We start from the raw sequence: 18,275 nt of genomic DNA, 5'->3' as shown, positions 1-18,275 counted from the left end.
ACAGGAAATTTATTTTGAGTGTCTTCATAGTTTTATTTTTGAAATACACCAATTTTTATATACTGCAGGAAAAACGAAAATAAATATTATACTGCAAATTTGCAAAAAAACAGCATATGCATCAAAATAAACTATTTCCAGCAGTGCAATATGAGTCCTAAGCATCCCAGAAACAACACAGAAAGTCACAAAGCCAAACACAACTTTTAAAAACACCAGTATAGGCTCATGAGGCCCTAATGGTAAAAAACTACATTTCCGCAAAATGACGTCACTTCCGGTTTCGGGCAGGTCATGGCGGACATGCAATAGTTCGCGCTGATGGACGTAGGAAGTGTTACAAACAGCTGATCGGATCGGCAAAGCGTGTTTCTGGAATATTATGTTTTTGTTGCTGCAAGTGCTTTTTATGCAGTTTTTGCAAAGCTTTATGTGGAAGGAAACTGTGACCGAGGACAAGCTGATGGCATCAGATGTAAGTACAACTCCTCCAGTTTCATATGCAAAAAAAATTATTGTGCTAGCTTACGTGGTTGCAGTGCTACCGGGATTTAAAAATAGTTACGCAAAACGAAGCGTGGCCGCCCCGACCGGCTTTAAAGGGTTAAAGCCACCCGTCCACTCTCTTGCATTAATATCTGCAGTGTGCAGGGCTGCTCTGCAAAGGGAGCACAGGGTGTACTCCACTACATTTATTTTAGTTACTAATTAGCATGTCAATCAAACTATAAATAACAAATCAGGACTAGCAGCTGCCAGTGCTAACCCTCAGCCTCCAGGCTGTACAACCGTCAGGTGGCACCAGTCCCTGAAAGTTGTAGAAAACACAATTACCATAATTACCAGTATCAGTTCAAATGGCCAAGTAGGAACACAAAGTCATGATAAATCTATAAAGCACTGAGATACCGTCACTTTGTGTTATTGGCTTTGTTATGGTGAGGACTGCAGCTGGACCATCGGGGGTTTTGACTGATATTCTACTCAAACCTGTTAGCATGTTAGCATGTATGCCATAGAGATAACATTGAAGCAGAGTTACTGGAGCGACTAATCAGATGAGCTGTTACGTGTAAGTTCATTTCATCCACCCTAGAAGGTGTGGGTGTTTATGAGAGACACACCTTTTTTTGATCGAGGTCTTTTTATTGAACAAAAAATTGCTTTTAACAACAATTAAAGCAGTATTAACAAACAGCCCTCCCCCCCCCCCTCCCCAGAACAGTGTAACTAAAACTCAGCCAGAGAAGAAAGAAATAAGATAAAATAAAATTACAGATAAAAAGTAAATAATAACATAAATGAATGCAAGCAAGGGGAAAAAACAAAACACACACACATTAAGCAATAGTATCTGGATTTAAACTTTCAAAGTAAGTTAGAAAAGGTTTCCGTATGTCATAAAATGTCCGAGCCGAACCTTTTACAGTGTAGCCGATCTTTTCCAGCTGAGTATTGTACATGACATCCTTAACCCAGTGCCCATAGACAGATGGAAGTGGCTCTTTCCATTTCAATAAGATCAACCTACGGCCAAAAGAGTGCAAGAAGATCAGAGTGTGATTCAGAAAGACTGGCATCACCCCAAAAATGGCCATAAATGGACAGGCTGTAATTGGAATGCCACATATCTTGGACATGGTTTCAAATATACTTTTCCAAAAGCTACCCAATTTTGGACAAGTCCAAAACATGTGAAGTACAGAAGCAGGCTGTTGTCTACACCGGTCACATGTGGGGTCAAACCCATCCTTGATTTTGCTCAATCTAGTTTTAGACCAGTGGAGACGGTGAACCACTTTAAACTGAATCACCACATGCTGGAGGCAGGTAGATGATGAAAACATCCTATTGATGATCCTATGCCAAGTCTGGGCCATCCTCTTCCCCATTGTTCCCTAAGAGATTGCAGTGTGGACAGCTTATAATTACTTAACAGCTCATAAACATCACTTATAACCCGCTTGGCGTCCAGTTTAAGATCAAAAACATCATCCAAAAGAGACGGAGGTGGACAGGACGGAAAGCACTCAGTATTAGAAGCAACAAAGTTCCCAAGTTGTAGATACCTGAAAAAATGTGACTGAGGGATCTTGAACTTAGTCACCAATTGTCCAAGTGAACAGAAGATATTGTCTGTGAGAAGAGCATTCATTGAACTTACTCCAAGCTTTGTCCATTTGTTAAATGCCTCGTCCGTTAAGGATGGAGAGAACAGGCAATGTCTATGCGGTGGTGCAATAAGGGAGAGTTCAGCCTGTTTAAAGTGAGCTGGTACCATAATGTCAGTGAATGGATGACGAGAGGGTTTGTGGTAAAGCTGGAGACAGGTCCTGCCAGGGCTAATCTGGCACACAGCAAAGACAGCAGGGAGGATTCACTGCTCCAGTGCTACCCATGATAATTAACTACCATGAACTTTTACCCAGTACAATCATCCCTTATATTAGATGCCCAGTAATACAACAAAAAATTTAGAAGTGCTAAGCCCCCTGTGCACCACGGTCTGTTTCAGACTAGGTGGCTTTTGTTCCAAATGAAGGAAGAAATTTGACTATTCAGATTGTTAAAGAAAGACTTGGTTAAAAAATTGGAAGACATTGGAAAAAATACAGAAATTTAGGAAATATACTCATCTTGATGATATTTATTCTACCACCCAGCGAAAGAGGCAAGGACTCCCACTTTCCAAAATCCTCTTTTAGCTAAGACAATAAAGGAGGATAATTCGTTTTATACAAGTCTTTGGTTCTGTGTCACCCAAATATTTAGTTATAGCTGGGTTTGAAAGGTGCTAAAATAGACGAAAATGCCCCAGTTGTCGTTCCTATAGGCATTGCCCCGCTCTTCCCAAAATTCACCTTGTATCCAGAAATTGTCCCAAATTCCTTAAGTATATCCAAAAGTTTAGGGAGGCTATTTGGAAATAAACAAAAACAAACAAAACCCCGTGAGGAAATCAGTACAGTCAAAGCTTCACTCTGGTGACCCTGGCGGGTGATTGGCCTGATGTGGTAACCACAAATGATTATCAATATCAATTGAAATAATAAATTTAATTCAGTTTCAATTTTATTTACACAGCATCAAATCACAACAACAGTCGCCTCAAGGCGCTTTATACTGTACAGTAGATCCTACAATAATAGATACAGAGAAAAACCCAACAATCATATGACCCCCTATGAGCAGCACTTTGGCAACAGTGGGAAGGAAAAACTCCCTTTTAACAGGAAGAAACCTGCAGCAGAACCAGGCTCAGGGAGGGGCGGGGCCATCTGCTGTGATTGGTTGGAGTGAGAGAAGGAAGACAGGATAAAGACATGCTGTGGAAGAGAGACAGAGATTAATAACAGATATGATTCAATGCAGAGAGGTCTGTTAATACATAGTAAGTGAAGAAGAGACACCCAGTGCATCATGGGAATCCCCGGCAGCTATTGCAGCATAACTAAGGGAGGATTCAGGGTCACCTGGTCCAGCCCTAACTATATGCTTTAGCAAAAAGGAAAGTTTGAAGCCTAATCTTGAAAGTAGAGATAGTGTCTACCTTTAAGATTAAGCTTCAAACTTTTGTGATTAAAAAATCCTACGCGCCCGGTCGTCCCTGAAATACTCGTGTCACCAGAGGCAAACATCATTTCTGCTTTCTCATTAGAGACCAAACGGTGATTATTCTCAGGGATTCGTCAGAGCTCTGTGTGAACACATCTTCTTATCATGGTCATTCTGACCACAAACTGCAGCCGTCGTGTCAGGAAGGAGTGTGGAAAGCTTTCACCACTTCAGCTCTGGCCTGCACAGTCACAGCAACGTTACGGCACAAAGGTTATTATCATGGTGAAAACTCAGCTTCGGAAAAACCTGGAAAACCAAAAAATGAATGAAAAATGATTCATGAATGGGAGCGCGGTTCCCAAATTAAAAGTGTCAGAGGTTGTCAGGAGCCTACATGATGATGGTGTGGTTTAAAGGAGCCTACGCCACCTGCAGCTGTCACATTCACTAAACTGGTGTCTCACACTGATGTTAAGGTCAGCAGATGGTTTCACTGAAACAGCACCATTAATATAAGAGATAAGATAAGATAGAACTTTATTAATCCCTCGGGTGGGTTCCTCTGGGAAATTCGATTTCCAAAAAGCACAGCACCGACAGAAGTTACAGAATATTATATACACACACACACACACACACACACACACACACACACACACACACACACACACACACACATAAATACAGAGACAAATATAAATAAAATATACAAAGGGGATAAATAGAATAAATAGGAATAAAAAATAAAAATACAAGTGAATTGCACATTTCAAGTATGGAGTCTATTGCACTGTTGACTATTTACAAAAGGTATTGCACAGTGAGGTGAAGAGGCACTACAGCTTAGTTGTTCCCTCCTTTGTCCTCCTGTTTCCCCTCCCTCTCCCCTCCAGAGAGGAGTTAAACAGTCTGATGGCGTGTGGGACAAAGGAGTTTTTAAGTCTGTTAGTTCTTGTCTTGGGGAGAAGCAACCTGTAGACATATATAAACCAGTGGACACAGCCATGTTCAGTCTACCTCTCACACACTGAGAAGAGACGTGTTAGTTTCACTTCAATAACAGTCTGACAGCAGGTGTGCAAAATATCTGTCAGTCACCTCACATTTAGATGACGTGTAAATGTTCAGAAGCAAAGCTGTAGTGAAATGCTGCCAACCCACAGCTGGGACAGTGGTGGTGTTGCTGGACCCCACTGGTGGGCTGATGTAAGCCACTGTACTTGGACAGTAACAGAACAGCTCGTTAGCGTGAAAACGTTTCAGTTGTGATTTTGGTCACACCCATGCGCTGTTTCACACGTCAGCCAATTTCGAAGAAGTCCCGATCAGCGTCGAGAAATTGGACTCGCCAGACAGCTTTTGAGATTACTGTTGCCTTGACAACTGAGGGTGAAATCAGGAGGGGTTAAAAAAGGCTGATTAAATTTTCCACTATTTGCATGCCATCAAGAAGAGTGGGATTTAGTGCGAATGCCTGTCTCTTGCTGATTAGCTTTTTAAATTCCAGTTTGGCACTTGCATGTTTATCAGAGCAGATTCTCTCGGTGGCTCCTCTCCACGTGTCAGCGGCTGATTCTAGGCTCCCGTGGGCAGTGGAAACATCTGCCTGTTCCTGCTGTCTCCGTGTACAGGGAGGAACACGGGAGGAACTGCCTGCCGGGCCGCTAACGTTTACAAGGCTGCAGTGTTTAACGGAAGGAAAGAACGTGGCAGAGGGTCACATCCTAGTTGGATGCTTGCAGGGTCGTTAATGACAAAGTAACTTGTTATTACAGCAGATAACATTTAACATGGATACATATGATAACCTTCTGTTTCAGGCCTCACTGATTAGAAACAGCTGATAGGACCACGTGGTCTGTGCTGGGTTTGAGAAACCTGAAGTTGAGTAAGGACATTATGTTCTCCACATTGGTTGCTGAGATGGGGACACATCATCGAGGCGAGGAAAGGTCCAAGCACCTGTACATACCCAGAGGTAGCCTGCCTTTGAGCATGTCTGTACAGATGTAGTACAGCAGGTGTCCACAGGATGTAGGAAGCTGTCTCTCTGACAACCTTAGAAAGAAGGCGATGATGCTCGTGTTGCTCTGACAAGCTCCCACAGGCGTCCTCGGGCCATAACCAGAACAGAAGCTCACAGACGACCGTGTGACAGCGAGCAGACACGAGCTCGGCTGATTCGGGGATGTTTGCATCATTCTCCATGTAAGCAAGCCCAGCAAGAAAACAACATGAATGTCTGCTACTCGTTTCTGCACAGTCACGTTTCCATTGAATGACTCTGTGACTGCAGGAATGTTTAGCTGGCACAAATGTTCGTGCTGCAGGCAAACACATATCAGCCCGTATGGAAAAGATATTTATAAATCTTCTAACGTTTGTGTCTGTCGTGTGTGAAACTTGTATGAAAAGCATACGAGAGTGAAAACAGATATAAGATCCCTTGAAAAATTATATAAATGAAACGTGTATGTTTTGGATACTTCCTAAAACAATATGTGAAAGTGATGAGAAACGAGTAAGTCATATATGAGTCACTATATGAAACAGGCCACATGTCATGCACGTCTTTTATGAGTTTTTTCTATTTCTTTTCCATGTGGCAGGTTTCCACTCATCATCTAATGTCCATTTGTTAGGTCTGGGTAACGTCTTAGACTCTTCTCTTCTAATAAGTACAAATCTACATGACTTTACTAAGACCAGGGATACAGAACTGTGTCGCTCACATGCATGCACTCAGACCCACTAGTTAATATAATCAGTACCCAGAGGACACATGAGGACACGGGGAAGCCCAACACTTTCATTTACACTCCGACAGCTCAGAAATGAAAATGCTTTGAATGTTTTCATGAACGGTGAAGTGATGATCTGTCCTGCAGTCGTTCATCAGCCGTCTGAGGCTCTGTCCTAACAGTGGCGTGGAGTTCGCTGTGTGTGTTTGACAGTGTCGTGTTTCGGTCCTTCAAAAACAACAAGATTGTCATAGAAATGTGAATGTGTGAGTGTAAAGGACTCGCCCTGCTTTGACACTGCTCCAAAGGAACATTACAAATGTAAAATGGATTTAGCTTTTTCATCCATGAATCTCTTTCAGACAGGCACTGCATGTCAGAGCTACCATACAGTACCACCAAACCCAAAAGCTGGTAATGACCACAAGCACCACTGTTTGTGTGAAACACCCTGATCTGTCTCGCTGACGCTCTTCAGCACAATTATAGCTCTGTGATCGCTCGGGAAATGAGTCCTCGAAACCTGGAGTCACTGCTAGAGACATATAACCAGGCACGATAGCTCCCAGAGAGAGGGCCAATAAAGGACGGGGGATGGTGCAAAGAGGATGACGAGGAGGTGGGAGGGTGAGAGTGACAGGAGGAGGGGGGCTGTTAGAGTGCAGGGGGGCTGTGCAGCAGGTAGAGCCGCTAGGTGAGATAAAAAAGAAATCATTCAGTCAATCAGCCCGGGCCGTGGTGCAATCATGAGATCTCATCTGCTTTCAAGAGCAATTCTGCCTTTATTGAGCTGTTGTGTCTCAAACAGGGAGGCTGCAGCGGCCAAGCTTAACCCGTGCACTGCCAGATAGAGCTGTCACCACACACTAATAAAGTATTCCTACCTGACTTCAGCGTGCTGCTGAGAACTAACGATGAGCTGTTTCCTTCAGATCTCAGCCTCAAGGTCAGCGCTGAAGTGACCAAGCCCACCTACGGGTGCCAGGTGACCATCCAATCAGAGCAGGAGAAACAAATGCTAAAGATGTATCGAAGGGAGGAGAAGAAAGAGAGGAAGAGATTCAAAGGAGGCGATGAGGGTGACTCTACGGATGCTCTCCTGACCTTTGACCCCAGAGAGATGAGAGCCCAGCGGTACGTCGTCTCTACAAACCTCATCTTAGTGTCTGTGTGTCTTTGTTGTGTGCCCACCTGGGCTCTCAGGTGTGTGTGACTGGCAGCCTCCTGCATTTTTCATGACGGCTTCAAAAAAGCAAAGCTGCTTTTCTTTGGGGGGGGCTGGAGGGGGGCAGGAAGATCCTTCCAAAAGTTTAATCTCAGAGGGTAAAAAAGCAGCGATCTGTTTAATTAAAATGTTAGCGTGTGCAGATCCAGCGCAGTGTGAAGACAAAGATTAGCCCCTTTATAAAGCCTCACATCTTTGCCTCTTCACTGGGCTCATCCATCACAGGTTTGTTTCCACAGCTGTGGATCAAGATGAGGGCCGGGCCGTGGATCTGACACTGTGCCAATTTAAATGTTAAAGCTCTGTTTACTGTCTTACTGTTGTACGTGTGGCTCGGTGCAGAGAGCAGGCCCTGCTGACTGCCCGCCACGAACCTGTGCTGAGCAGAGACAGGGTCTACGAGCGGATCCGATATCCCAACGTCTACGACAACCTCGCAGAGGCCACGAAGACGGCTGCGTTTGTGGGAGGAGCCAGGGTGAGGCTGATTTTACTGTGCTGCACTCTCTGCCTCTGATGTGTGACATGACCCACAGGTTTAAAGTGCGCGTGCTCTGTGCTTCGTTTTTCCTTTTCTTACTGTTCTGGAGGAAGGCTAAATCATTTATCTGTGCAGCGGGGATAATCCCATCTTAACATTGTGTGATAACATCATTCTTGCTGCTTCATTGCATTTTACACTGTGGGAGATGGCTCTCACGAAGTCTGAGCCCGTGTCAGAGTGTAGAATCACTTTAGTGGCTGTCAGGCTGCTGAACGAATCACAGAGAAGAAACACAGTGTGACCATCTCACGGCGTGGGTCTGTGACCACGACACAGTGCTGAGAACCATCACAGGAAATAGTCTCTGGGCTCAGGACGCATGTGTCTGTGCAGCAGCAGGTCTCCTTAATCACTGGCTTCTGCTGCTCGGTAAATGAATGAACGTGTGTGAGAAAAGTGATTAAGCCTGAAGAACATCTGGAACTAAAGGCTCAGCGATCAGCTTGAGCTGTCGGGCAGAAGGAAACGTTTCATATGACCGAACCAGCTGACTGCTTCATGAAGCATGTTTCCTCCATCAGCTGGTAGAAGCTGTTCCTCTGCACAGACAGGACGTAGGTTCACTGATGATGGTCAGAGATGGGGCGCTCTAGTGTAGAAAGCTGAGCTCGTGTACTCGTGAACCTGTAAGTCAGACGCTTCCACAGTGGCTTCATTTCCCATGTGACAGTTACTGGAGTCGGTCAGGTGGGCTCTTTTTCTCTTGACTGATTTATACGTGGAATAAATGTATAGGCACTGACTTGATGTTCATATTTAGTCTTTATTATCATCAGTGACAGTTTCAACGTGGTTATGTTAGACTCTGTAGTCACATAGAGAACATGCTACAGACCCAGTCTGGGCTCAACATCCTGTGTTGTGTTATGGACCCAGGCTCCTCTGTGCTGTTCATCTCTAACTCCCACTTAACTCCAAATACCAAGTACACTCTGCTCATAGTGTTTTGCGTTTTTGCAGTGGGGAAACTAAACGTATTGCTTCAGATTCACAGTGTTCAAATTCCTGTTAAATGTTCTGTGTCTTATGAAGCGCCTTGAGGCGACTTTTGTTGTGATTTGGCGCTATATAAATAAAATTGAATTGAATTGAATTGAAATATTGTGTCAAACCTTTTCTTCTGTTTGGTCGTTCAGATGCTGCTGCCCGAGGGAATCCGCAGAGAAAACTGTAAGATGTACGAAGAAGTGGAGATCCCACCCAATGAGCCCATGCCTGTTGGGTTTGAAGAAAAGCCCGTCTACATCTCTGAAATAGACGAGGTAGGAGCTGCTGTGTGCTTAGATCTGATCTGTTTGCGGGGACCAACAGCCAGCTGTGGGGACAAACGCCCCGCCCCCACAGGTCTGAAGCCATGTTTGAGGCTCACAGTGGTTTTAGTGTCAGGGTTCAGTTTATGTTCAATAGTCCTCACTAAGATATGAAAACGTGTGTGTGTGTGTGTGTGTGTGTGTGTGCGTGTGTGTGTGTGCGTGTGTGTGTGTGCGTGTGTGTGTGTGTGTGTGTGTGTGTGTGTGTGTGTGTGTGTGTGTGTGTGTGTGTGCATTAAAAACCATGAGAATGTTAATATGGAGAATATTGACCATAACCACAATGCTTACTGGAAACCCCCCCACCTCCACATGTCCCACATATGTACACTACAGGTCCTTCCACAGCAGCCACAGTCACAGCAGCACTCCAGGTCACTTCTATCTTCTTTCAGTTCAGACTGGGTGAACTGGTCTATCTCCAGCTTAAGTTCACACTGTTTACTTTCCCAGCATTTACTCTGTCTTGTGTCTGTGATCACCTTCTTGATATTAGTCTTATAATTATAGACGCAGCTTTCTGTTTGAGAGTACGATTCCACATTCATGACGTTTGGTTAGTTGGTGATCGAATGTTGATGGCCATCTGTCTGTACGAGTTAGCCTGGGTCGACCCGGGTTTGTACCCTTCCCTCTCTGTCACAGCTCAGAAAGGCTCCGTCCTCCTGAGCCCGGGAAAATCCTGACGTAGAAAAGCAGTGTGGTGTTAATGAAATACACCTGTGTTGTCTCTGCACGGCGTCTCGGGTGGCACGCTTGAGTGAGACGTAGCACACTGAGGTCCTCACACTCGATGAAATAACTGGCTGCTGTACTTCATCAAGTACCTGAGCATGAACCACAGGAACTGTTTGTGTGTCTGTTAAGCTGCCAGGAGAAGTTGATCATGTGACTGTAGCACTCACAGCTGTCAGCCTGAGTGGCAGCTTGATGGACAAACCCACACTCACACTGGTACGTTCTGACTGTACCCAGTCACCATTAGGCCAAGCAAGAGAGAGCAGCAGGCTGGAGAACCTGCAGCTGAGTTCGATCTGTCTTAGAGAGGAGCAGGACTGCATCAGAGTGCACACTCATCGAAAGCGCTGCTCTGATGCTGCTGTTGAAGATGCAGCAGAAGATCACGTCATGAAGACACCAACGTGGAGCATCCATGAAGCTCAAAGCTGCAGGAAATGAGTGTAACTGTTACCACTGTTAGCCTTCATGTCATTCACGCTGACACAATCATAAACAGGACTGATCGCTGTGACGGAAGCATGTGTGTCCTGTGCTGTGACTAACTGATGCATGGATGCTTTAATCACATCAACGCGTTGTGCCTTTTGTTGTCGTCACAGTTGAGCATACTTGCTCGTGTGTGTGTGTGTGTGTGTGTGTGTGTGTGTACTTCAGTAGCTGTCAGCTTCAATCTTCATCAGTGTGTCTTTCAGCACTTCACCACTAATCCTTTCATTAGTCACAGAAACAGAGCAGGGTGCCACATTCCTCCGTTCAGCTTCCTCTCTGTGTTTCTGCAACAAGAAGCAGCTCAGAGGAGATTCCCAGATATAATCCAACCCCGTCCCACACCCGTCTGTGACTTCTGCTGCACACCTCACCGCTGTGCTCATACATGCACTGCACCAGCCTCCGGTAGTGTTGTGCCACTCCCAGCAGCACCTGCAGTACCTTCAGCATCTGCACTGTCAAACCTCTGCAGGCCTCGTTCTTGCCGTAACGCCATGGTCCTCCTCACTGATTGTCACTTCCATTCTTATCTTCAGCTCAGTTTTCTGAATAAAGTCTTTTACATAGAACAGACTCTGCCTTACAGAGCAGGAGGAACCCCATCAGAGCAAGCACTTTGTGACAGTAGGAAGGAAAAACTCCCTTTTTAAAGGAAGTAACCTCAAGCAGACCGGACAGGGCTGAGTGTAAGGAGAAGAGAGCAGCAAGAGCTGGTTCATTACTAATGACTAAACACAGCCGTGATGTGTAAACGCACAGGTAGTGACAGGGATGAGTAACAAAGGTGTTACATGCTGCACTGAGGTGCACCGGGACGATCACAGAGTCCACTCACAAGCCAATAAGATCATTTGTACCTTTCATCATTTTATTAGAATTATTCAATCAGAACTGAGCACGAAATCGAATAAAAAGTCTGAGAAACAAAACACTGAATAATGACCACAAACAAAACTATGATTTGAACAAAGCTAAGAGTAAGTAAATGAATCCAAACGGAGTTATTTATGGCTGCCACATCGACTCTCACAGTAAATACACCGACGTATTCATCGTGTTGTGAGCAGCTTTCTTTATTACTCATCATAAAATCACGGACTCACAGGGACGAGAGCCACCTCATGTTCAGTTGTCCACATGTATTGGCTTCGTTGTAGGTACAGTTGAAGGTTTTATAATCCTCGTCTCTTGTGAACGCTAGCTGTAAATTGTTGTGTTTTTTATATCAGCATTGGACTGGTTCTGATGGTCTGGTTTTGGGAGGTTGGGGGGGACGAGAGTAAAGACGCTGCCGGTCATCTTCTGGTCCCAGCTCTGGATGCCCACAGAGAGCGAGCTGCTCCATCCACAGTGGGATGATGCCTCTCTGTGAACAAGGCCAGCACTGCAACATGCAGCTGATCATGTCACTCCTCAGGTTCAAAGGAAGACTAGTCCCCACGCGTATGAGCAAAATGACATGTGGTGACCTCTACCTGACACAGGTGTGTGGTCACTCCTGACCCGAGTGTGTGTCCTTAGCCCACAGGGTGTAACGTGTTGTCTGTTAGAGGGAGTGTGTGCTCTGATAAAGCACACGACTGCAAAAGTAGTCACTATGTAAATGTTAGAAATGAATCGAGCTGCACAACGCAGCGCTGTGTGACAGGCACAGGAAGTGAAACCATGCATAGTTTCATGTTGCTCTTCTTGTTCTCTCCAGCATTATGTTAAACAGTCTCATCTCCAGCTAACTGTCCTTCCTCTGTCCTCCCCCATCTCTCTCTCTGCATCCATCAGCTCCTTTCTCTCTGCACACACTTTCTTCACTTGTTAGCACATTTCACACTCCTCAGCCAGCTGTGCTGCACATCCTTTCCAGCCTCTGACTAACCAGGTGACAGAAGTCTTAGTGTCCAGTCTGCTTTGCCACTCTTGACTGTATGTCCCAGCACTCCTGTCGACTCCTCCATGTCCCTCACTGTCCCGGAGCCTCAACTCCTCCCTGAACTCTGTGCAGCATCTTTCTTCAGCTTTCACCATTTAATCCTCGTTTTCACCATGGCTTGTTATTATGCAGTTATTCTACAGACTAGCATCCAGTGTTGCCCAGCTACATTCTCCCCTGATCTCTTTCAGATTTTACCTTCTGATATAGATGTGGTCCACCTGTGTGCATCGCCCTGTTCTTCCCTCTTCTTGAAGTACATGTTTTCCACAGTCTTTTCTGTCATTTTCACAAAGTTCATCGTCGTCTGTCCTTCAGTATTTGTCTTCCTAACACCTACCCATCATCATCCCCATCATCACCTCTCTTCCCTTCATCTACATGCACTATACAGTCTACTTCAGTCACCACACTGTCTCACCCTGCTTCATCAACAAAAGAAGACTTTTCCATTGCTTAGACAGATGAACATGAGATGAACGTGCAGCTGAATAAGAGATGGAGTCAGTAGAAGGAAGGAGCCAGAATCCCACGTTACTGATCAGGTGTGGTAGAGGCGTAGTGCAGTACGAGTGCAGTGGGAATGGTGCTGTAGTGTGTGTTGATGGTGTGACTTTTGAAGTTCTACCTTAAGCTCAGACTTAGTGCAATGCTGCAAATCAGATGAACAGCTGTTCAGCGTGCAGGCAGATAATGAGTGAAAACTACCCAGCAGCGTCTTAAGGCAAAGCGTTGTGAAACGGGATTCAGCTCCTCCATCCTGCTGAGTGTGGTTTTCACTTTCACAAAGCTGAGACCAGCAGCGGCTGGAGCGGCTGCATTAAAGGTGAAGCATCAATCCATCAAGGTCTAAACTTTATGCACACTTTCAGCTGCCTGTTGTTGTATGTTGGCACCAAATAAATAAGATTGAATTGAATGGAGTCATTCAGTTGTTAATTACTGTGAAGTATTTAGACGCGTCAGCCTTTACAGCTAAATGAAACACAAAGTTACACATTGTTGACTTGAATCAAATGTCGAGTTATTTCTGAATCGTGTCCCTGCTTCACTCTTTAATGTCCCTGCCCCCCCCTCAGAGTTTCTTTCCCTCTTTCACTTCCTGTGTAACTGATCTACATCGATATAGAAGCTCTTCTGCTGAGCGATGTGAATTAGCCTCAGTCAAGCAGCGGCTCTATTCATTAACTTAAGCCTGGGCAACTGTGGAACAAAGTGCCTCGCTGCTGAAGCGCCAGCACACAATGCCTAACACGTCTTTATTTGCTATTAGGATGGCTTTGAAAGGCAAGCTGAAGAGTGTGACGCTGCCGCTTCCTTCCAGTTTACTCTGCTGCCGTTTGTCATTTATTGAAAGCTGTAATGGGGAATGGGGCTGGCATTCCTTTTAACAGTGTGAAACATTAAAAGTGAGGAATTTATTAAGGTGCTTTTCAGCGAATGAATCAGGGTCTCCGTATCCTGCACTGCCACCATGGTAAAAGCCTTCCTAATTGGTCCAAATAGATATGTACTGAGTGTGCAGAGTTAGAGCGAGTGCCAGTCAAACATGTACAGAAACTGCTGCTTCTGCTTGCTGATTTACAGCAGAACGCAGCTGAAACTTGGATACGGAGACCAGTATTGACACACACACATGGCCTAAGCTGCTAATTGGTAGGAATTCACTCAGGCTGCTAACACATTCTGAAAAAATGACATGCTCCCGCAGGGAAAAGGTCTGTAGAGGGATAAGGATTAAGGAACACAGAAAGCTTTGCTCTTTAGCAGCTGAAGGAGAGTAGAGTGTGGGCTGGTTGAAAGGCATAAGTAATGAGTGCCCCCCCTCCCCCCACTGCATATCATTCTGCTGCCTGATACTCGACGAACTGGCATTATGGCTCATTTAAATGTTTTTCTTAATGAATGGAGTATATTTAAACAGACATTGTAGTTTTCTCCAGATTCATATTACAGTGCAGATTCTCCTCCAACAGGCTGGAAGCTATTTATATCTCAAAAAGTCAGTTCATGCATTGCTGATGCAAAGTTTTATCCTAATGGAAACACTGAAGGCTTTGTAAAGACGTTCTAGATGCTGAACAATCAGCAGCAGTGCACTAGGCTCTCATGTTGACTAGCTGCCGTGCATACGAAAATTACAGCAAGTCAGTGAGTTTAAAGTCTGTAGGCTCTCAGTCATCCGGGTCATGGTAGTCTAAGGAGCTTGGAAAGACAGCAGCTGGACTTCTTTCAAATGTCTTGAAGACATTTCAGCTCTCATCGCAGAATCTGTTTCATTTCGTAAAACAAATGCTGTCCCAGGTATTTCAACGTTAGTCGGTGTTGTCCCTGAGGAGGGTCATTGAGGGTCGCGACATATTGGCAAAGAAAAGATGCCAGTGGTCAAATTTTGCACAGAGAGCACAGATGGTTTGAAAGAGGACTCAAAGAGGCCATTTATGTCCAATTTGAACTGAGGGCGGGGCTTACAGCACAACCTGTCTGCTGCCAGTGCAATGCCACGCATTCACACTCCGATGGACGCATCGGAGAGCAATTTGGGGTTAGTATCTTGCCCAAGGATATTTGGCATGCAGACTAGGGGAAGCCAGGAATTGAACCGCCAACCTTCCGATCAGTAGATGACCTACAGCCACCCACGAGTTTTCGGAGAAACGACCCACAGAAGGACAGCACCCTCCGGAGCGGAGTGCCACTCAGTGTAAGGTAATGCCATCCAGAGTAAGAATCTGCTTAGATACCATATTTCTAAGCTTTTCAGGGCCGAGTACAATAACCTCAGTTTGATCTGAATTAAGAAGCAGAAAGTTAGCGGCCATCCAGGTCTTTATGTCTTTAAGACATTCCTGCAGTTTAACTCATTGGTGTGTGTTATCTGGCTTCATGGACAGATAGAGCTGGGTGTCATCTGCACTGAGGTCTAGCAGGAGCTACAGTATCCAGAGTCGTACGTAGTGAGGAGGTAAAATTATTAACAAGATGATCGACCTCTGTTGGAGCAGCGTTCAGGTAGCTGCTCTGCTCTGTGTTGGTACAGGGCATTGAAGATGATAACAGTGGGTGGATTATTGTGATTGTTTATGTTTAAGTTGTTTGTTGCTGGTTTTTAGTTAGTTTTTTGTCTGTTTGGGAGCTGACACAGTCTCTGTGGAGATGGGGTTGTGTGGGAGTAACAGGAGGAGAAGCTGCAGAGAGGCGTGTAAGACTGCAACTCTGGATAGTCACATTTTGGGGGGGTTTAATAAATTTGGATAGATGAAATGAGGGCTGCTCCATCCAAGTTGGGATGGGTGTTGTCTCTCATAACAACACCAGGTTTCCTCCTGAGAGTTTATGCTCACTGAATTAACATTTACATGTAGAAGACTCCCTTGACATGGAGTTTGGAGCATGGACTGGTACCTCTTTTCAAATTCTGTGTTACAGTCAGTGTACTGTACATTACCACAGCACTAATCCATCTTCAACAGTCGTATCATTATAATCAGGGCTGGAAGTTGCACTCTTCATCACACAGTTTTCGTCTAACACTCAGATCTTCCGTCAGTAAACCTCGACACTTTAAGCAGATGTTTCACAGACTTTTTTCCCCTGCAGCTGATGTAATCAAAGGCGACTGTTGGAAAATTTATTATGAGTATATATGGAGTGGAGTGATTCATTTATCTTTGATGATAGTAAAAAAAAGCACCTCAAAGCACACTGTGCGCTGTCTATCTTGCGTGCTGCACAATATCGTTTATTACTTAGTAAATACTGATATCTATGACTAGCTAGTTTATTGTGATGGTGCTTTGTTTTCTCTATTATTATGTTGCTCTTTGTTGTTTGCTGTCTCCTCTGTTTGTTTTTGTTTGTTTGTTTGTTTGTTTGTTTTTGTTTTTCTCCATACAGGTGACCCAGGAGTTTTTTTTTTTTCTCTCTCTTCCCCCCCCCTTCTCACCGTCTCTTCTCCCCTTTGGTTTTCTTTCTTTCTCTCCCCCTCTCTCTCTCATTCATTCCCCCTGTCCTATTTATTAAAAAAAAAAAAAAAAAAAAGACAAAGGATGAACTGAAGCTCTGCCATCACGTAATGTCGCATACTGCTGTTTCTGATGTCATTTAAAAGAAAAGAAAAAAAAAAAAAAAATCATTTAGCACATCACACCCCACTCCCCTGAACAGTTTCATGTCTTTTTATCCACGACTCAGACTGGAAGGTTAGTCCAAACACCTGGAAAGATATAGTTAGAGATGTCAGATGAAGGTTTTGTGTCTGGTATTTTCAGACATCTGATGGTAGCAGGTGAGCAGTGCTGTTGTCATTCCAGTACACATGCCATTACTGCTTTCACTCAAAATCCTTTGATTCTCCTGACTTGACAGCCTGCCCCCTCCTTTCCTATGCAGGAGGCAGCGTCTAAGCACAGGCATGCAAAGATGAGGCAGAACTGAACAGCCCGCCATCCATAATTAATCCACCTTGATTGCATTTTCTAATCCAGTTTGGATGTGGTTCCCCCACAGCACACACACGTGGCTCTCTAACTTTTCTTAGACTTGATTTAAGACATCTTTGAGGTTTAACACATTCACAGTCTGGGTTGGTGATGTGAGAGCAAGCACAAATATACAGTACACTACACCATATATACTATACACCTATATACTATACACCGTACACTACACCATATATACTATACACCTATATACTATACACCGTACACTACACCATATATACTATACACCTATATACTATACACCGTACACTACACCATATATACTATACACCTATATACTATACACCGTGCACTACATCTATATACTATACACCGTGCACTACACCATATATACTATACACCTATATACTATACACCGTGCACTACATCTATATACTATACACCGTGCACTACACCATATATACTATACACCGTGCACTACACCATATATACTATACACCTATATACTATACACCGTACACTACACCATATATACTATACATCTATATACTATACACCGTGCACTACACCATATATACTATACACCTATATACTATACACCGTACACTACACCATATATACTATACACCTATATACTATACACCGTGCACTACATCTATATACTATACACCGTGCACTACACCATATATACTATACACCTATATACTATACACCGTACGCTACACCATATATACTATACATCTATATACTATACACCGTACACTACACCATATATACTATACATCTATATACTATACACCGTACACTACACCATATATACTATACACCTATATACTATACACCGTACACTACACCATATATACTATACACCTATATACTATACACTGTGCACTACACCATATATACTATACACCTATATACTATACACTGTGCACTACACCATATATACTATACACCTATATACTATACACCGTACACTACACCATATATACTATACACCGTGCACTACACCATATATACTATACATCTATATACTATACACTGTGCACTACACCATATATACTATACACCTATATACTATACACCGTACACTACACCATATATACTATACACCGTACACTACACCATATATACTATACACTGTGCACTACACCATATATACTATACATCTACAGTGGGGCAAAAAAGTATTTAGTCAGCCACCGATTGTGCAAGTTCCCCCACTTAAAATGATGACAGAGGTCAGTAATTTGCACCAGAGGTACACTTCAACTGTGAGAGACAGAATGGGAAAAAAA

General features: G+C 44.1%; 1 protein-coding gene across 7 annotated transcripts in view; it reads left to right on the top strand.

The window, feature by feature from the left end:
• ascc3 (activating signal cointegrator 1 complex subunit 3) overlaps positions 1 to 18,275 on the top strand; it is a 160,933-nt gene that overhangs the window by 35,129 nt on the left and 107,529 nt on the right. For 6 of the 7 annotated variants that reach the window (XM_085421971.1, XM_085421975.1, XM_085421970.1 and 3 more), the window contains 3 exons: positions 7,232 to 7,433; positions 7,867 to 8,002; positions 9,205 to 9,330. In XM_085421971.1, coding sequence (XP_085278097.1) covers positions 7,232 to 7,433; positions 7,867 to 8,002; positions 9,205 to 9,330 — 464 coding nt within the window. Of the gene's footprint in view, positions 1 to 7,231; positions 7,434 to 7,866; positions 8,003 to 9,204; positions 9,331 to 18,275 lie in introns of those variants that run through there. The other variant, XM_085421976.1, reaches the window with a different exon arrangement.

Source organism: Rhamphochromis longiceps, linkage group LG11 (assembly GCF_057381845.1).
Source record: "Rhamphochromis longiceps isolate RC_006_pf linkage group LG11, R_longiceps_female_GT1.1, whole genome shotgun sequence".
Lineage (NCBI taxonomy): Eukaryota > Metazoa > Chordata > Actinopteri > Cichliformes > Cichlidae > Rhamphochromis > Rhamphochromis longiceps.
Note: the sequence above shows the minus strand (reverse complement) of the source record. Positions and strands in the feature narration are given on the sequence as shown.